This window comes from Stegastes partitus, unplaced genomic scaffold (genome assembly GCF_000690725.1).
Source record: "Stegastes partitus isolate 25-593 unplaced genomic scaffold, Stegastes_partitus-1.0.2 Scaffold1164, whole genome shotgun sequence".
NCBI lineage: Eukaryota > Metazoa > Chordata > Actinopteri > Pomacentridae > Stegastes > Stegastes partitus.
The window spans coordinates 88663-110030 of NW_007578895.1; the positions used below are offsets into that span (position 1 = coordinate 88663).

At 44.7% G+C, this 21368-nt stretch overlaps 1 protein-coding gene across 1 annotated transcript in view; it reads right to left on the minus strand.

The window, feature by feature from the left end:
* Positions 1 to 14721, minus strand: part of nova2 (NOVA alternative splicing regulator 2) — an 83130-nt gene extending 68409 nt beyond the window's left edge. The window contains exons 1-2 of the mRNA XM_008296904.1: positions 13793 to 14721; positions 11132 to 11200 (exon numbers count right to left, since the gene is read on the minus strand). Of these exons, the coding sequence (XP_008295126.1) occupies positions 11132 to 11200; positions 13793 to 13949 (226 nt within the window). The 5' untranslated portion in view covers positions 13950 to 14721. The remainder of the gene's footprint in view (positions 1 to 11131; positions 11201 to 13792) is intronic.
* Positions 14722 to 21368: the final 6647 nt, after the last annotated feature.

Sequence of the window (21368 nt, forward strand, 5' to 3'; positions counted from 1 at the left end):
TTATTACTCAGAAATACTCCAGAAGTTTCCGAGTCATAATTATGATTCATGCGTTGACGTCGGCATCATTTACAACTCAAGACACCGACAATTAGCGTAACTCGATATAACGTGGACGAAGCGTCTGCGCCGTAATTCCACACGACTGTTAAAAAATAAAGAAAGAAGAACATTTTAAATATGTACGCGGTGAATAATAGGAGCTTATAGAAGCTCATGAAAAACGGCATAAATAATCACTCTGGAAAGTTTAATTGGCGGCGGCTTCCCAGAGTCGCAGCCTCATCGATGCGGAGCAGAACACGTAGTTCATCACTTCAACAGCAAAGATTTTCTTGTAAACTAACTGCAAAAAAACCCCAACAACTGACAACCAACGCGCGGCAGAAACTCGCCTCTTTGGTTTTTAAGAGTCAAACGAATCCTATGTGAGAAAGTTTGAGTCGGGATGTTTCTGGGTGGCCTCTGTTCTCATCTCTGGGTGTTCAGCCAAGTCCGAGCACACAGACAGGAAACCCGACACTCCCTTTCCCTTCCTCGGCTCCGCTGGTGATGAAATACAAACTGGATGTAGAGAAAACCAAAGCTAACCTCAGCTTAGCCACTTTTTTATTTAAAAAATTTGCCCAATAAGGTTTTGTTAAAAGCTCACGCTAATCTGAACTCCCTGTCGTTCGTTAGCCGGCGAGGTGTTTTTTTTTTTAGAGAGTTTGATTCAGATTTTGTGATGAATTAAATGATCTTCCGCTCAGACGTTTTAGCTGCGACTCTGCTCGACCATCTCTGATTTGCTAGAAACTCCTATTTTTAAATCTATTCAAAATGGTCTCTGTGAAGGTTTAGCTTCATATATTTGGGACTTTCTGGAATATAAATCTTTATATTTTTAATTGCCTATCGACCCACATGCAGCATGTTTCAAGGGAAGTGTCTCAGGAACTATTAAAGATAAAACTCTGACATTTTATTTCTCATCGTGCCGTCGATCCAGAATCTGTAACGTTTGACGAGTAGTTTAAATATGAAAACATAATGAAGAGTCCCATCTTTGAGCACGTTTTAACAAATAAAAATTATCATTCACGAGTCAACTAGTGATATTTACTGAAGCATAAGTAGCTGCATGTCACAATCATACAACGCAAAACATTTATAATACTTAATAATAAGAAAAACTTGGCCACAAAATGAAAGGAAAGTTATCTTCTGTGAACAAATATGACAAATTGCAGCACAAACACAAAAACATTATTAGAGTTCAATCCAAGTCAAACGGAGTTCTGGAGATTTATTTTGATTTTTTTTGTTTGTTTGTTTTTAATAAAATGGGAATATTTTGAATTTTCAAAATACCGTCTTTTTTTTTTCATTTTTGTGACCAAGTATTCTGTATTATAAATTATGACATTTTATTTTGTATTATTGTGGCAGGGAACTAAAATTATAAAATACCACTGGTTGGCTTCTACATTATCATTTCTTCTCAACCCCCCCCAAAAAACTCAAAATTTCAGGCTTTAATCTTCTATATTGTCCTTCAACAGCCTCAACTTTCAATGTGCGAAAAAAAAAAAAAGGGTCGACTGACTTCTTTTTTTTTTAGTATCTTGGAAAATACTTGATTTATCAGCCTAAAGTTTCACAGATATCTTTATAAATATTCATACTTTATTCTATTAAAAAAAAAATCATTAAATCAGAGAAGGTTGAGCAGAAATTGTTCTGAAATGTGGCTCCTCCTCTCCTCTGGTGCAGTAGATGGAGGAACATTTCTCAGAAGCAGAAACATGAATAATCTGATCAGTTATGAACCCTGTTCAGGACTTTGGTTTAGGTGACAGGGATTGTTTGTGTTTTTTTTAACTTTTCAAATATAAAAAGAGGGACATGTGCATTGTCGTGCATTTGGAACCACATTAACATACCATAAAGTCTAGAATAAATACCATTTTGCACATATTCTTTCTCATACGGCAACATGAAACTCCTGAACAGGCTGAAATCGAAGCAGGTGGAGCCTCAAAGTCCAAACTTGTGGGTCGAATCAGAAACATTCGTCCATGGAGGAGCTTCAGCATCATCAGGACGCAACAAGAGCTCATCTAACATGGTCACATGTAGAAGTTTAGATTGGAAAAGACAGCCAAGCTTCATAGTATGAGCTTCCTCTGCAGCCTTTTGGTTTCTACACTGAACAACGTTTGAACATTGCTTCTCCTGCAGAACTTGTGTTTCGGGTGTTCGGGATGCGACGCGTATTTTTGACTTCCAGCACATCGCCGACTCTTCAGAACTTTCTCCTCATCCTCAGCTTCACGCACGAGTACGCTGAGCAACTTCCCCCTTTGTCTGTCTTTATGATTTCATTTCAGCAACAGCGGTCTTATCTCGGGGAACCTCGGGCCACGATGACTATCGGTAATTAGCTGCAAATAGCAACAACAGTGATGTAACGTGGAGCGCGCTGATTGAGTTCTGTTTGATTTGACCGAAGCTCGCAGCAGCAGCAGCAGCAGCACGTTGTTCTGTTTTGTTTTTTCTACTCTGAGAAGGCGTCACGTGGTCGTGTCCTGAAACTGTCTGTCTTTTGTTGTCTCCTCTTTACCTTCCTGCTCTCATCCTCTTTTCTCGTCTCCCTCCTAATCTCTCGTCTCTCTCTCCTCTCCATCCGCAGTGACCCACTTTGAGAGTACGAAGCCTTGGACTGACCTGCTTTAGATAGAGGCTAGCTAATTATAACCAGCCCGTATTAATAAGGCTGGGGAATTGGTAAATACACACACTTTCTCTCACGCGCACACACACACATCCTCAAAGCGCACACTCAGAAACACCTCCTCCGCAAACAGATCGTTTCCGACGTCTCATAAACAAGCCTACACACCTTGGCAACGTGACTCATCATGTATATAAGAGGATGTAATGGGTGACTCATGTTCGTCCCTTGTATCCGTTGCATGGTAACGCTTGTACATGTTACCATGGCGAGCACCAAAAAAATGTATTTATATATATGGATGCTGCTCCAGAGCCAGACAGCCGCGACTGGGAATGCAATCAAATAATCAGATTCTGTATATTTAAATATCATCAGATATTTTCCCGCTCGTGTTCCTGAAACGGCGAGCGAGGTGCTATTAATACGAACCCAACGCAGATGTTTATTTCGTAGCGTTCAACACAAGCGCGGAGCTCCACTGTCGGGTTTGTTATCGGCGGTTATGTAACGGATCCAGATCAGCCTTCAGCGGCTTTGACTCAGTTTTCATAAATACGAACTTTCAGATTTGTTAAAAGAAAGCCGCCGCCGCTGCCTCTTCCTCTTCCTCCCACGCTGCTGCAAAGTTTTATCAGCATTCCTCAAGTTTTATCAGGTGGATCTGCTTTTTTAAAAACATCCTCTGACATATGAGGAAGCTTAAAAATCAGTGCAGTGTGACATTAGTGTGGCATTAAGGAGCCTTTGAAGCTAAACTGGAAACCCTGCGTGACATTTTTGCTTCACTTTGGTACAAACTTGTCACTTAACGGGCTTTTATAAACTAATTTTTCCGGTTTAAACTTGATTATTTGGGCAAATATTAAAACAAATCTAAGCAGATTACGCGCCTATAAGAGATGCTGCCGGTGTCGTCTCAGTCCAATGTGAAACCTCATTCATGTCACAGTTACAAATCCTAATTAAGTGTAATTACGGCCCTCGGGCGACTCGCCCCGCATCCCAGGATACAGGTGATGCTCCCGCCTGTCGATCCGCACCAACACAATAAGCAGCTGGAGGCTGTGCTGCTCGCGTCTGACCCGTCGGTGTCGATGTTCCCCTCAAAATCCAATAGAGGTCACGCAGCGCTCACCCACACGATATTCCCTCTCACAGCTCAGCAAATTAAAACAGAGCTGCCGGTGGGCGTTTGAGCAAAATGTCTCGGGGTGACCTGAGAAGATGAAGTTCTTGCGATTCTTTAAGGAAAGTTTTCTAGATTTTTTTAGAAATCGGTCAAGTCGCCTGCCGAGGCTCACGGCGACCGAATCTGTGGAAACAACAACGAGGAAAATCGTATTCTCTCGGCGTGATGTCAGACTCATTGTTCTCCGCCGCTTTTTTGATACGAAGAAGCATCAAAGACGCGGCGTATCGGCCTCGTCTTCTCCGTGCGCAGCGCCTCTTTCATGCTGACAGCATAATGAGCATGTAAACTTTCAGTCCAAATAAGAACAAGGAAAAACACCATAATTACAGCCGCGGTGATTGTTACTGATTAGTTCCAACTGTTTTATCTGTCGCAAAGTGTGGATTGGAGGAGGAGGAGGTGGAGGTGGGGGGTTTGTGGGGTTTTCTCTTTGGGACGCTGTAATGATCTGACTGTCGTACGAGGAGCTGCAGGTTACTGCGAACTTCAGAGGAAGGATTTGAAGCTTTCACTCGAATTCTGGACTTTTTGTGCAGCAGCGTGGATGCTTTTATTCACATTTGTGCAATTTAATCTGTCGGAAGTAAAGAAAGAACGCATGGACGTCATTGCTAAAGCATAACATGCTTGCTTTATCTCAATATCGGGTGTATTTGTGGCTAATTTTGGTTATTTTCCTGTTTTTGCCGCAACAGATGAAACGTACAAACTTGGATTATTCGACTGAATGAATTTCATAAAAAAAGAAATCAGTGACTCCTTCATCTTTCCCATGTGGCGCGTGTTCCCTGAGGCCGGAAAGACCGAGCGAGCGCCATCTATAAACACCAGCTTTGACCTTTCTGTCTGTTCAGAACGAGGGACGGTTCAGTCGTATCTTCATGTAGCTGTAAAATAAACTGTGCAAGAAAAAGACAGAAAGTTTTTGCAGACTCGGTCCTATTTACGGTCAGCTTGCTTGCTTATAAACTCAGATACTGCACGTGAGGAGCTAATATCAACATTAGCAGCACAGTAGATGTGGCGGACAATACCAAAAAAAGTTGGAGAACAAGTTCAACTCTCAGAACCAAAATAAGCTTCGTCTGCCTCAGAAGACCTTAACCTCGTTTCAAAGACCTTGCAGGCCTGCGAGTAGCTCCGCCCGATATGCACTAAACACAAACACGTATAGAACAGCGTCACCGTGTCTTTGTGTGTGCTTTTACTACTGCATAGTTTCGCCGTCTTAGTTTTCCCACATGATGCAAACTGGCAAACGTCCAGTTCTCACACTGAACCACAACAATCCCACAAACCACAAGCGCACACACTGAGACGCAGTTTTAAAAAAAAAACTTAAATGTTTGGTTTCCCAAATGTAGAAATTACAACTTCAAACCACCGATTAGCACAGAGCAGAGCAGGCAATAGTGTGTGTGTGTGTGTGTGTGTGTGTGTGTGTGTGCAGCTGAGTAACTACAGGGTTCCCTACTGGTTGCTGTGATGAGGGTCTTTGTTTTCACTCCTCTAAGCGTCGCACACAAATCCCTGCAGCTACGACACACACTCACACAGGAAGCGCACACGGATTTAACACTAACTTCTCGCATCTCTCGTTGGGTCGATTGCGTGAAAACGTGGTCGATGCACGAGAAACCGAACCGGCAGGCGGTAACGCAGCCCCACCGCCCGCCATGATGTGTTTATGTTCAGACACACAAAAGGGAAAAAAAAAAAAAAAAACAGAACTGCGTTTTTAAAGCCTCCGCGGGTCAAGAAAAGTGGGGGATCTGGAGACGCGGCGGTTGTTTAAAATAAATAATTAATCCGGCTCCGCCACAACAAGAACTGGTTCGGGTAAACAGTCCAATCTGTTGCTAAGGCCCCCGCAGACCCGCCAGGCCCAGAATAGGCTCCCCATGCTGAGGGGGGATCGAGGGGCTCAAATCCCGGGATCTGGTGTCCACGGGCCTGCCGAGGCGGGGCGGGGCCGGGTGGGGAAGGCTGAAGATCACAAATCCCTTTTCCTCGTGTTCTGTTTCCTCACACGCGGGTCTAAAGCCGCCGCTTGGTCGCAGAGCTGCAGTCAGAGCTCGGTTCTAGCAGCGGGTCAGAGACCAGCGGTTGTGCTTTTCTTGAGAAAAAAATCAGCAGTTGCGTTGATCACAGATGGTGGAAAGCCAAGTATTAAGACACCACGTCCCAGAAAACCTTCAGAATTCCCACCACTGTAGGGACACAAGTGACTTCTGTGGACTCTTATTCTGAAATTCCACTTTAGTGAGCAAGTACAGTGAAGCTAAAGTAGTTTATTGTAGGTTATTTGTTGACGTCCCTGTTGAATCCGAGTGTCATCAAACTAAATTTATTTAAATTGCCGAAGCGTTTTCTCACGTCGCAACCAATTTCAAAATAAAGGTCGAGCCTCAAACGTATAAATCTACATACCAAAGTGTTTAATTTGAAGATTGCATCTAATTTATTAATGTTTTTAAACAAGACAACGACTCTCCATTGAAATGTATAAAGGCTGATACTTCAAAATAAAAGCTGAGGATGACATATTGCGTCTATATTATCAGCTAACAATTAAAATATACTTTTTAAACAGTATCAGGGCGAGGAAAGATGTTTGTCTTTAATAAAGTTTATAATAATATTTATAATAAAGCAGATTTTGAAAGGTTTGTTTGGTCTCTTGAACCAACATGTAGATCTGAGTGTTTAGTCGGTCACGTATGAAGAAAACTCTTTAAAATTAAATTACAAATTAGCCGCCGCGATGCACCTGCATATCACGAGAACAGAACTGGCATCAAAATAAGGATTAATCTGGACTTGATGCCGTTTTAGATATTTTTCCACACTGACAAGATTAAATATTTAGCGGTAATTTCTAGAGAAAAAAAAATGACAGATGTCAGAAATTGGCACCGAATATCCCAATCTGGCTTTTCTTTTTTTTAATAAAACTAATATGGGTCAGTTGTAAACACGAGGGGGAGCGGAGTTGAAAGTGCAGCAGTGTGAACGCTGCCTCGGCGGATGGAGGGACGGGGGGGGTTCTGGTATGGAGGCGCTGAGCTCTGGGGACTTGGAAAATATTCATCTCCCCTAAGCAGGGAGAGTTAAGGGGGGGTGCAGGCTTTGTCTTTGTCTTTTGTTGGAAGGTAGCATTCACACACACACACACACACACACACACACACACACACACACACACACACACAGAGGGACGTAAAGCTCTCCAGCAGCGAGCCTCTGACCAGCTGTCTTCGTTCTGAAAGATGGCCATCGTCACTCGTAAACACCAGGGACTCGGAGACGACGGCGAGCGGGAGGAAACCTCTATCTTTATCGTTCTCTCGGCCTCTCCGGCGTCTGAATCGCTTCCTCCTCCTCCCCCCGCCTCCATCCCCATCCCCGTGTCGTACGTTGAATTTTAGCAAGCAGAGGGAGCACCGTTTTTTTTTTTTTAATCACTTGATTCAAAATTTATGTTAACCCTCTGAATAATCAAATATTTGGACAAGAAACTGGTGGATGGATGCAACCTCGTTAGAGTGACTCAGTGATGGTGCTGCTGAGGGACTGGATTGGAGCTCTGAGGGTCTTTCCAATTTTAGAGAGTGTGTGATTAAAAAAAAAAGTATCTTTAAAGAGGCATCGAGACCGGCACACCAACGCTGATTTGTTTTTATACCAGCGGTCGTTTTCTCGGATCGTTTTTAAAATCAGCTCGTAAAAGTTAAAGATGAATTCCTCCACCTATCTCTCACAGACCCAACAGCGTAGTCTGTCGGAGGAACAACATCCTGCCGCAGAAACTCGGTTTCAATAGAGGTCCGGCGAGAACCAATCAGACGCCTCCGTGCTGCCACGCTCGCCGTCGCCGCCGCCGTCGTCGTCGTCAGCGCGTCTGCGTAGAAATCGAAGCGGACACGGCGGCTAACAAAGATAACCGAAGCGGCCGCCTCCTTTCTCTGTGTGTGTGAAAACTGGTGCGTATTGTTCGGGGCTGTTTCGGAGGAGGGGGGCCCTTCCAGTCGTCCTCCCCGCATCGGCCCTTTCATCGCCTCCTCATCCATATTTATCGCCGCCCTGCTCTCCTCACCTATCAGCGACCGGCTAGCTGTGACCGAAGTCTCGCTCCACCAATCACACGCCTCCCTTTGTGGGAATATTACCACCTCTCAGCGCTCTTCACCCCACCCTGTACAATGGCTTCTTTTTTTTTTTACTTTGACGCAGTGGCTTGAAAAAAAAAAAAAAAAGAAGAAGAAGAGGAGAGAGTGGAGGAGCAGGAGGAGGAGGAGGAGGAGGAGAGACGCAGCTACTGGTGGCAGATTCCTGCCGATGGCGGCTCGCGAAATCGATTGACAGCCTCGGAAATAGTTGCCGAGTGAGCGTCGTCAATGGCAGCCCGCGATTGATGAAAAAGGGGAGGTGGGGGGAATGATGGGAGAGGGTGAAGGAGGACGGGAGGAGGGTGCAGTCGTGATGGTCTGAAGTAGAGCATGATTAGTATGGACGAGGAGGAGAGGAAGATGGAGAGAATGAAACGGTGGCAGAGAGAGGGAGAGGGAAGGTTTGGGCTCGCCAGTGAACAAAACAGGCGTGTCGCAGAGGAGGACGCTGCGTTCGGCGACGCAGCCACGCCGAAGCATCGCCCTGCGTTCGACGCTCGACGTGCATTTTGAGAGAAAAACATCCCAACGCTTCTAATAACTGATAATGCCGGCCTCTCTCCATGCAATCCGCTCACGTCGTTTTTTTTTTTTTTAGCCGCTGAACCTCCCGCCGCCGGTGTCTGTCTTTGATTGTTTCGAAGCCAAACGCGGGGCTGCTTCCTCCTCAGCCGGACAGCCGATCAATGCGAGCCAAGGCTGCCCTCCTTTTGTACGGACGGCCCAAAAAAAGATGCACCGCTCAGCTCCGGGAGCAACAGCAACCGCTCGGATCGATATCATCAAAGGCCTCGTCTCGTACAGCAGCGTGTGTTGCCTTTATGTAAAGCGGCTGCATGCATTTGTGTCCCTCATTAAACTTCATCTTTCTTTTTTTGCAACCAAAGTCGGACGTAAAACACAAAAGACAGCCGCACAGCACACACTCACGGGGAAATCTTCCAATGCACTGTTAGTCTAGTCCCCTAATGTCACTTGGCAAGGGCATTTCAAGGCCCCCCCCTCCTCCCCAACACCGGCTTGCCAGTCCATCCATTTACTAAATGAATGTATTATATCTTTCAGGCAGCAGGAGAAGAGAAGGAAGACGATAATATAAAGTGATGAAAGGACTGAAAAACGTCTCAGGTCAGCAAAGACTGTTAAACCTGTAGGCGCCCAACTCACATGTTGGTTTCCTGACCACCTACATGAAAATCGAAAAGAGAAAGAAAAAGAAAACGAAACACATCCAATTTATTTTGTTGGTGCTTACATAAGGCTTCTTAATGGCTTATACAAGCAATTTTTTTTTTTTCCCTGAAAGCTGCATTTGTTTTGTATGGAGTCATTTCTATCAGGCTGAGAGGCTGCTTCACGTATACTGCTGATATATATATAAATATATATATACAGTAGGCTAAACAAATCTGTCTGGATGCTGCTTTTTCACCTTGAGACGATCTATAAAACAAATGCATCAGCAAAGATTCGTTATTATTAAAAACACAGCAACATGCAAAAACTTGTGTGGGCTCGTCAGGGATCAGATTTGAAGTCCTTTTGCACACATATACGCATGTTTTAAAAATACTGACAGCTAAAAATGAAATGTAAATAGAAGCGTTAACCTTATAACCCGTGTTGATAACAAACGCAACTCGTTCTTGGCAAGTAAAGGGAATTATCGACATGTTTACGGTGATGCGTCTCGTTGCCAGCTGTAGCCTTTTATATTCTAATGTTCTGAAACATTCTAGATAACGTCTCCACGGCCTGGATGATGTTCAGGATTGTACTATTTTGTATTCTCTCCCGGATTAACATACATTCTCAGCTGAACCCTGACGGAGTGCACATGCATAAATTATGTAATTACTGGAAGATCCGGTCCATCGCGAGCGGGGTCTGGCTTTGTAAATAATCCAAGTTTAAACACCCGAATCAAATATTAACACGCGTCTCTGATCGTATACGAGAGGGGAAATGTGGATTCCTTTAATACTGGGGGGCGGGGGGGAGCCCTGCTGCGGCGGGTGAGGAGGGGGAGGCGCAGCGATAAGAATGGTGGTGCTGGATTAGACGGGCCGGTTGGGGGTTGGGGGCCGCAGCCACTGCAGCTACTCATTGATCTTTCCGTCTTTAAGACCTTCAGCTTTTTTATGGGCCATGGCTGTGATTTATGACCTCTGGAAGCCGCGGCGGTCCCGCGTTGTCCCCTATCTACCGTCTGACAGCTGACCGGCTCCTTCTCTTGCCATTTTCTTCACACTCTCCATCCGGATGAACCCAAACCATCTGGAAACTCGGTGGGAAAAAAAATTAAATCTTCTCTGGTCGTCTTTGTATTTAAATGCCTACTACTCTCGCTTCTCGTTCTGATTGACACGAATGGAAAACACTCATTAAAGCTTACATCTGGATGGATTTCTACTGCTGCAGCTGTTGGGTAAAAAAAAAATGGCTGAAATCTTATTTTTTTGGTCCTATTAAGAAGCATTTCTTTCTCCTTTTTGAGCATTAAATTTCCATCTACCTGTTCAGTCAGGTGACTTTCACTCAACAGCAGCTGTAGCCACATTTCAAAACACAGCGAATCAACATTTCAACAATACAATCAGCAGTCAATAAACCCAAATGCTGTGATGGTATGGCCAGCATGAGGTCAAAGGTCATCCGGACTCATCTGCGCAGCGATGTCGGGTATCATGGCAAAAAGAAAACACTGGATTTGTATAAAAAGCATGACAATGGATGTTATGGAACTGATAACATACAATATAAACAATACCAGCATGCATTATCCTGAATCATGAGTAGAAACATGAGGGTGTTAAATGTTAAATCCTGTTTAAATGTCAGGCCCTGCAGCAGTCAGACCACCTCTTCTTTTGATAAAAAGGTCCTAAAATTTGGGTTTTCTGCAGAATTATTATTTTTATTTGGGGCCTGCAAGAACACAACAAGCACGTGTTGTCGCTGCTGAGTCAGTCCTGCATTGAAGCATGTTACAGTAAAGATTATATATATAAAAAAAAACAGGTAGAAGATCAAAATCAAAGTCTGTCTTACCATGAGTCTCAGTTTCTTGGTGAGGGAATACAATGCCTTCAGTTTCAAATAGGGGCTGCAGGAAGGCCACTACAGAGAGAGGAAGCACAGGGGGTGGGGAGTGTGTGGCGTAAGCTAATCATTCAGAGAAACAACCAAATATTATGATCTCTTAGCAGCACTTTGACTTTTAGCTTTCAAACTGCAGCCTGGGTGCAGCGTAGAAATAGCGTATAAATACAAAAACAGTGCAAAGATACGGCCTCTGTTTGGGTAAAAACCAGCCACTGCATGGTTCTCTTCTGCATCAAGGGCCAGGAACATAGTCACTGTATCTTATTAGCAGTAAAAAAAAATAAAGGATTTATTTAAGCTTAACTCAACACTGTTATCCAGATAATTCAATCATGTAAGAGATCATCAAGACCAAATTCTCAAATCATAGAATTGGAACAAAAATACACTTTGAAAAACAGAATAGAATTAACTGTCAGTGCAAGAATAGTTATCACAAAAGACCCGGAACCAAACTCTTTTGTGTTGCCTATCTTAGGGGGGCAGTTGTGTAGTAGATATGTTTGTGTGTGTGTGTGTGTGTTTGTGTGGAAGCGAGTGGTTCGTTTTCAACCAAACGTTGGTCCCCGTGATGCTGCCGGCTGACAGAGCGAGCGTTGACCTGGCAGCAGTGCGGCGGCCCTCTCCGCCTGAGTAAAAGTCTGGTCGGCTGTGTTCATCATCATCATCATCATCATCATTCCAACCTTTTCATTTGTCTAAATGGACAAGCAGCCTGACGGTTACGCAGGCAGGAGGAAGGTCCCCTGAGAGGGAGCCTTGGGTTTTTTTTTTTTTACATACAGCGAGGAGGAGCCTTTAGTGCTCTGAGTGCTGCATCGATCCGCAGTTAAACACTGCTGGCTAACCTGCGGCTCACCCCTCCTCAGCCGGACGCTCCGTCTAATTATTACTCCTGAGGATGGACGCCGTGTTTCCTGAAGGAACTTGTTAAAAATGACTGTCCGCTGCTTTACTGTCCTTGGTGGAGCAGGTCATCCAAAAAACAAATCTACAAAAAGGCATCGATTCTCAGAAGTCTGACACACTAAAGAGTGATTTATGTTACACTGTGCCTCCTGTCGTGGTGCTTTAAAGGCAACAGGCCACTGGAGCTGCTAGACTTTATATTCATGGCACGTCACACAAACCCTCTTTGTTGAGCTAAAACAGCAAATGCAGAGTTTTGTGACCATATTAGTGTCATTCTGGTCAACTCTGACATGATCTCTTAATAAACCTGCACAAAAACCCACATCCTCTCCACATTTTATATATTAATCACTTTATCTCAATGAGTCATAACAATTTAGACATTTATTAGTTTTTTACTTTAACTTTTTTACACTCCAGAGTGTAAATTTTGCCACCAAACACAATTTCAAAACTCTTTGAGCCACTGTTTGGCACAAATATAGAACATTTTGTCAGAATAAACAAATCCAGCATTGCATAACAGCTATATGCAGCTTGCATCTCACTCTAATCTTTGCATTAAAATTGCATGTCAGGAGCATCGACAGTCAGATTTAACAGGCTGGGTCCTCTACAGTAATGAGGGCATATCAAAACATCTCCTAAGTCTTCAGCATGTCCTTGCTGAGTCGGCCTCCGTGTTGTAGGAATAGCACATTTAAAGGTGTATTGTATGTCCAAAATGTCCATGATGGGGTGCATGGCCAGGATAGGCTACTGATGGTTGTAATGCCGGGTGATGGGAATGCTTGGCGCATGACAGCATGTAAACAAAAACCAAATATGGTGATTACCATGGTGACATATCCATATTTCATCCAACCAGAGAATAATGAAGAAACATCTACTAGTGAGAGGGAAGGGGGGAAAAAAAGATCATCTCCCTCCTAGCTGCAGGATATTAAAATCAGGACAGCAAATGCAATGATAAAAATATACTGGCACTGACATGCTGCAATAACACAGAGACACTGTCGCATTCTGAGCTGCTCTGGATTCCCCCTTGTTCTCTCCGGCTCGCCACAGGCCTGCTGTTAATACGAGTCCGCTTGTTTATCCGCTTGTGTAATTGTACACAAAGCGGCGATGGTGGCTGATGTGTGAGATTATCACAAGGTCATCCGTCGACGGGATGAGACCCCTGCGATCACGCACCAGCCTGATCTGGCTTTCACTTGTTTACATCCTTATTTTGGCTCCAGCATGGCCGCTGTGGCTGCGCGTAAATCTTAGCGCGCAACAAAAAAATAAAAAAAGAATAATAAAAAAAAAAAAAAAAATCACCCAATCTATCTCGATCTAAAGAGGCTAAATCATTCAGGATGTGCAAGAGGGGAAACCGGCGGCTTCCCTCCAAATCCCCCCTCAGTCCCTCTCATTGTTTCCTTTCCATCAAAAGCGGCGACCCGTGATTATTTTAATGCTGATGGAAAACGACTCGTGACGAAGCGGTTAAAAAAATAATCATCGCTCTCTCTAAATTTAAATCTTCACTGTGAAGCGAATTCTGTGGCCGGAGCTACCACGCCACTTTGTGCATCAAGAATCAACCTGCTCTCCTTTCTGCCTGCCTGCCTGCCTGCCTGCCTCAGGACGAAGCAACATTCAACCGAAACCCCGAACAGCTTCCCGCATCCCCATCGCTCCGCTTACCTCCCGTGTTTGTGCGTTTGGTGCTGCTGGCCTCCGTCGGGGTCTCCAGGGGTCTTTTACGCGAGTCCGGAGGATCGGACTCCATGTGTGGTTGTTGATTGTGATGGTGAGGATTTGAGAAAATGCCGTTTTGCTGTACTGCTCCGCCGGCCATCATTTTCGAGCTTGCTCTTGGATGCTTAGGCTGCGTTTGCGTTTAAATCCCCCTTTTTCCGTGTATTTTTACGCAGCGTAGCCGTAGCAGACGAGTCCTCGGAGAAGGCAAAAGCGTTAGGAATCGGAAAATACGCCTGTTTCTTACGGACGGAGTGGGTTTAGCTGCGCGTTTTTTCTCCGTGGTGCGCCGTGCGTACAGAGAGATGCTGCGCAGGGGACAGAAAGAAAGAAAACGCTGGAGCGGCAGATGATCGGCTCAGAGAGGGAGGAAAATCCGAAACCTCTGCAGATGGAGCGTCTTCTAGGCTACTACAAAAAAAAAACGTAGAAACGGATCGTCAATCTTCCATCAACCTTCAGATATGCATGCTAGGATCTGTGTATCATTCCGCTGCAACCATGTCAGGCAGCACAGGATGGTGGCGCTCCTCTGCAAAACCCAGCAAGCCAGCGGAACGGAGCAATAAATAAAAGAAAACAAACAAACAAAAAAAAACAAAAAACAAAAAAACACCACCGAAAGACAAAAGAGACGAAATCAGCCGAGGAAAGAAGAAAAAGAAGGGAAATGTCGCTGAAGCAATAATATTAATAATAACACATAAAAAAAAAATCCGATTGTGGAGGCTATTGGAAATTTCTTTCTTCTTATCCTGTCCTGGCTCCAGTCGTGAAGACACCCAGGGGTTGGCGCGTGGGTGAGGAGGGTCCGGAGACGCGGAGCTGGAGGAAGACGCGGAGAAAGAGACGTTTTGTCCTGCTCGTTCTCTCGGTGAAGATGCTGCAGTCTTGCGTTCAGAGCATCCCTTCTCTGACTGGCTGCTGGAGGAAGCGCAGGGGAGCGGCCGACGTCACACAGCCTGCTGGTGCCTTTACGGTCCCGCTGACACTCGGATTTCACAGCATTTAATGTAAAGAAAATAAATAAAATGACCGAGATTGTCTGTGTGGTTTCATTGGCTGCTTTGGTGCCAAGAAAACAAAGCAGACGTTGTTGGCGTTTTCTATGTTGAACTGCTTTTTGTTACTGAAGGCTTCTGCAAAACGCAGTAAATAAAAATCATCTACACTCCACATGGCATGAGAGGCTCCACGTTTCCTTGCAAAACACACGCAAAGGCACCAACCAGCTGATGGTATAAACGTAGATAAACGGTGCGTAACTGGTGCGTAAAGTCAACCCATGAGTCCACATGCGCCCCCCAGCTCTTGGATAGTCTTATTTTCGACAGAACCTGAAGGCATCACGAGAGAAAGCGAAAAGCTGAGAGGGAGAGAGAGACGCCTCCACCGAGACGCGATTGGCCGAGGCTTCATTTCTCCAGCAAAAACGAAAAGGACACAGATATATTCGCCCGGCGGAGTCACATGACGCAGAGGAAAGGATGCGGCGGCGGGTTCTTTACTCCGTTACAACAGCGGCAAATGCAATTAGTCTGTGAGGGAGCCTGAAGGTCCCGCTGCGGCTGTTTGAAGGTCTGTAGCTTCACCTGTCAGAAGGCCAAGGCAGCCTCACATCCACACATCCACACACTCACACGTGGAAATGTGCACCCACAGCTCCCTGGATGAAATTTAAATATCAGAAAAACCAGCAAGTGGAATTAAACTGGTGAGAGTTTGGAGGATGTTTTTTCTTTTTTTTTTTCTTACACAAGACAAGGCATGAACCAGGAGGATATTCTAAAACCCTATTCCTGTTCATATTTGTGATTATTTGCCTCACAATCTGAAGATTTGACGGATTCTTTTTGTGCCCCCCCAGAGCACCTGAGCAGCTCCTGCTGACCCTCAGGCCAGACTGCCGGCCTTGCTCAGCCTCGACTTGCAGCAAAAAACACCAACATGTTTGGCAGCATTGCACGACAGTAACGCGGTGATAACGACACAATAACAGCCCCGCGACATAGGAATCACCTGCCTCACCTGTCCCCTCTGCTGCTGCATGACCCACCTGTGTGTGCTGCGCCTGACATCTCTGCGTCGCTCTGCCTGGGTCTGAAGAGGGATCCTCCAGCACTGCGAGCTGTCTGAGAGAGCTATACCCGCCTCAGTGTTTCGCTCTCTCTCTCTCTCACGCACACACACACACACATACACACACCACACACTCACACATTTGGCATATACTCACACACACCCAGAAAGACACGCAAAATACCTTCTACTCCCTCTCTGCTTCTCTGTCCGGTGCTCTACAGATGCCGTACGCCCTCAATGCCTCCTGTAGATTGTAGTCAAGGTGACATTGTCCTGTCTGTGCACACACACACACACACACATGAGCACACGCACACTGACACACACACACACGCAGTCACACACAGAGCAGCTATCTCACACTATTTCACATCGTCATGAGAAACACACCGGTGAGCCAGTCTCCTGCTCTGGAAATACGTGGCAAATCCAAGGCAGATGGATCCCAAGCTGCAGTCTGAAACAGATTCTGCACCACAAATAGCAGGCACTGCTCAGAGGTACAGAAAGGCCCTGGATGCCGGCACCTAATTGTGTAAGCTCCTCTGTACGGTCTGTAAGTGTAGCACACTTTCAGCTGGACACATGCATTTATACATTTGGAGCGGAGACAAAATCTGTTGGACGCGTCCCACGCGGCCAGATTGCCCGTTGCTGCTGCTGCTGCTGCTGCTGCAGCATATGGAAAAAGTGAAGTAACCCCATAAGCAGTAAAGCACACAGGCTAGCAGCATTCTTGAGTTTTTATTAGGTTGAGGCTATGAGCAGATGTTAGCGAGATGGTTTTCAGAGATTTGCTTCGGCAAACTCCTGTTCGACTCTGGCTGGACACTGACCCCAAACACTTAAGAAGCAGCTTTCACAGTTGCTACAAACTCTCCCAAACACCTCAACGCAATCTGGAGGAAGCACGATTACTGTAATAAGTCAGTTTTTCCCACTGTGTCATAATCCGATCGGTCCGGTTCAGCCAACAGCAAATGTTATTCAGAGTTCCACATTCGTTTTCTTCTCATGGAAAACAGAAAGGAGAAATTTTCCAGTGATGGATTTTTCATTTTGGAACCAAAGCCTGGAATTCTGCGTCTAAAATGTTTGGTAGTGACTCAAAAATAAAAAGGGAAGAAGAGCCGAGACGCGAGCCAGCTGGAGTGTCAAGTCTCCAAACCCCTGAGATAGTAAAAAAAAGTTCTCAGAAGTGACCTGCAGTACAACATGAGCACTGATAAAACATTTAAATATGACCGACTGCACACGGGGGACGAATAAAGTTCTGCTCGACTTGACTCGAATATTTTTGTTCCATGACAACATCATCAGTCTTGTAATTACTAAAAAAGCTGCCGGTGGCATTAATTGACGAATCAAACGCAGAGTGCATGCTTTTTTAGTTCATTTTTCTCCGAGAACAAATCATCCTGAGCAGGTGTGACCTGCTAACACCTGTTTTCCCTGCACGGTTTGCTGATGCACGTACAGTATTCTGGCTGCTGCTGGAACTCTGGGTCAAGGCTGACTGCAGCTAAATGGATATTCAGGATGTAAAAATCAGGGGCGAAGCTGGAAGATCGCAGACATTTGGTGCCACCTGCTGGTAGACGGGTGGAAGAGCGGTGCTGTGATTGTGTCCCAGTTTGGATTTCAACTGACTTTTTACTAATTAATGTAATATTTGGTCCTTATCATTCATAAATGTGTGTTTAAGACACAATTTCCTTATTATTGGTTCAACTTAACACACAGTTATTGCACATTTCTATGAAGAACTGCTGCACAATGAGACGGATTTTATGTTTTAATAATATATTAAAAAACCTGCTATACTTTATGTGTTGAAATACATTTAATGTAACTTGCACAGAGGGTTTATTTTAATATATTTGCATGTGTTTTTTAAATAAGGGTTTAGGTTCATGTTGCAAAAACAGCAAAAACGCTGCAAGACCACTATGTTGCACCAAATATCCTCGACTAAATATTAAAAAAAACCAACATTGCTGCATAATTTGTAAGGAATAAATGTAATATTCTGATTTCTTTCCTCTTAAACATCCTGATCCTGCAGCAGCACACGATATGGTGGCTCCATTCACTTCTAAGCTGTTGTCCGATCTTCCTCACTGAGAAGTTCCTCCTCCTCGTCCAGCGTTTCGCTAACTAACGGTGTAAGTGAATGACTTCTCCCTAAAGCCCAGTCTGCCCCACTCCCACTTCCACTTTTGCATAATTGCCCCCCCCCCCACCAACCGCTGCTCATTCAATTTTATCGCGCAAAATCAATAGCGGAGTCGATGGCAGCGCAGGAGGCCGAGGCACTCTGCGAGATTGAAAGGAGACAGATGTGATGTGTTTCCTCTTTATTTTTCTACTTGCTGACCTCACATCATACCGACGACTTACGACCCAAACCGACAACCGGACTGCAGCGGGACAAAACCGGATTACAGTCAGAATGTTATTTATAAAGTCTTAATTACTGTTCTGAATCAGCGCAAGTGTATTTTTAGAAAGTGCTGTGGCAGAGCGGCGTGCCAGGAGGAGAAAGCTTTCTTGATTTTACCCCAGATATTTCCCGAGGAAGGAGGGAAGCTTCTGATTATAATTCTCATTATTTAGTGCCTCACAAGTTGAAATTACTCAGAGTTAGAAGACATCCTGACCTATATTTTAAGGGCTGTTTCGCTCATATTGTTATAAAATGTGATTATTTAATGAAAAGGTCAATTCATGAATAAAAATCTTGCAATAATGTTCGGTTTCTGGGTTCAGGTTTGTGGAATTCAACTCTGTGGTGCCCAAAATGTACATTTAACCAAATAACCCGCAACGATTCTCTGCACAAACAGGCTCTCCGTAACTCACACAAAACTCTGGATGCTGGAAGGACGAAATTTGGAGGTGCGTGCATTATGGTAATTTTGGACAGATGGTGGGGGGTCGGCTGGGTGAACACCATCATTCCACCACGTCTGGTGGAGGTTTATGAGCTTTCACATAAATCCACGCCGCTCTGTGCACACTGTGTGGTAGAACTCGGCTGTGTGTTTGCACATATCTGACAGAGGAGTTCTTTACTTTTTCTACCGTGGAGATTCCACAGATCCACGCGCTGCCCCTTGACCTCTTAAAACTGTTTGAGCAGTGCTTTTATCATCCCTGGATTGAATCTCCCTGCTGCTGCTGCTTCTCGTCGTTAGCCGCTTTGGAGACCTGCCAGCTTGTTGTCTAAAACATAATTGTGGTGTTTAAGTTTATGTGGAAGTGGAAAAGAAAGAGAGGATCGGTAGGAGGAGGGAGAAACAGGAATAAATTATGGCCTCCGTCTAATTTATTTGAGCTCTCAACCTCCAAAAATATGAATTTCTTTCTCCTTGTCACCGCCGGTATGAATAAACATGCGCGGGGCAGCGAACCGTGACAGCCGAAGGATTTGGGTTGTTTCACCTGATTAATTACGGAGGGAGGCCAAGACACAGGCAGGTAGAACAGCCGCTATTTCACAGCACGACTGGAAAGAATAGGGACGCATTTCCATATTAAAAACATGACTTTTCCACGTCCCCTCCTGAGCGCGGCTGATTAAAACGGGGAACTCGTGCGCTTGGCCGGCCGCCACCTCGGCCATTGTTCTGCTGCGGCGGACTGATGTGCACACATCTGGTCAAGAGTGTGTCTGATATTATCCCCTTTGTTCGGTGGAGCTGAGATGAGGTCTGCTGTACTCGCCGCTGATATCAGAGCCGCTCTCGTGATCTAATTTAGATAGAAGCTTCGCGGTTGCATCACGGCGTCTCTCGGCTGCGCAGCATCTTGAGACAAAAGTGTGTCTTCATACAGCAAACACATGTTTAAATATTAATGTTTGAAGTTTCCAGCATGTGGATGAGAACTGAAATGAAGCTACAAGACCAATTTAATACAACAGCTTCTCCTACATGTGCTCTCTACTGCTAATGCCAACAAGAAACAGCAGATTTAGTGCAGACTGGGATGTGTAAATGTACCGACCTGTGTCTTGGATATTAACCTACAGCAGTGTGTAATTCAATTTTTTTTTTCTTTTAAGATTCTAACAGATAGTTTTAACAAGACAGATTTACATAAGTAGCTCTTCAGCCTGAGTTACTGAGCCCAGCTGGGTTGTTCTGTCTCAAATCGTCAGGTCTGATTTCTTATTATATTATATTTAAAACGGTATCTGTGAGATTTCAGACTGATATATCAAACAGTTTCTCAGATAACTGCCCGTTGACCCACTTTGAGCTCATTTTCTTTTGCCCGTTAAAACTGGAGGCGACGTTCAAACAACAATATTTCAGGAACTATCGAAGATAAAAGCCTGAAACGTCCACTGTAAGTCCTCACAATGCTCTACGCAATAATAATACCTGGTTATGGGTGAGCTGAAATATAAAAGGAAGATAAACTGAGTGCAGAAAAAACTGATTGAAGTCAACTAGTGATACTTTGTGAGAGCATATATGGATACGTAATTTATCTTAGTGAGCTGTTGGACCACCGCCTGCCATCAGAACAGCTTTAACACTCCTTAGCTTTCTAACATTTACTCTGTTAACTCCACAGGAAGGACGAAACATTACTCTTCTATAGGACATTCCCTCATTCTGGGCTTTAATGACGGAGGTGAGTTCAAAATCTCGTCAACCGCTGCATCGGATTCACTTGAACCCGTCCAGTGACCCCTCGGCCCCTGTGGATGGGGGAGCTGTCACGTCAATCCGGGTAGAAATAGTTCGTCTTAAAGCCGATCACTCAGAACAACCTTGCATTGATCTGCGGTGACCCCTTCCCTCCGAGGGGACAACCGGATCCAAACCATGCCAATAAAATGCCCCCCGCAGCATGACGGATGGCTCGTCTAACCATGTCGCTGTCTTCCACATCTCTGCAGACGTGTGTCGAAGCTTTCTGCACCGCTGAGCTCTCCAACGTGCATTCATCTTACATGCCCTGCAACCTCGGTTTAAACTCCATCTTTCCTCCATGCTCTCACACCAGCAGCTTCTTTATCAAATCTACACTTTTCAATAGATCTAAATGAAACCGTGGTCCTATTAAAACCAGCCGAGCAGTTTTTGTGCCTTCTGCTCCCCAGCAAAGAATTAAAAGTCACTGTTCAGTGTCCATCTTAACAAAATAATCAGCTGCTCAGATTGTGGCTGAATGTTAACGGCATAAATCTACGCCTGTGTGGAAGCATTTTACAGTTTTTATTTCCTTTAATTTGTCACCAGTCTATACATACAGAATAATAAATCCATAAGGTTTCTGATCTGTTTATATTAGGTTTGTCTCTACTTGGTGGATTTTAAAGCATCTGGAAACAGCAGTGAACCTTTGTAATGACTGAAAAACAAGACAATCGTATATAAATTACTGTCATTGCAATAAAAAAAACTATTAAACTGTATCTGTCCTT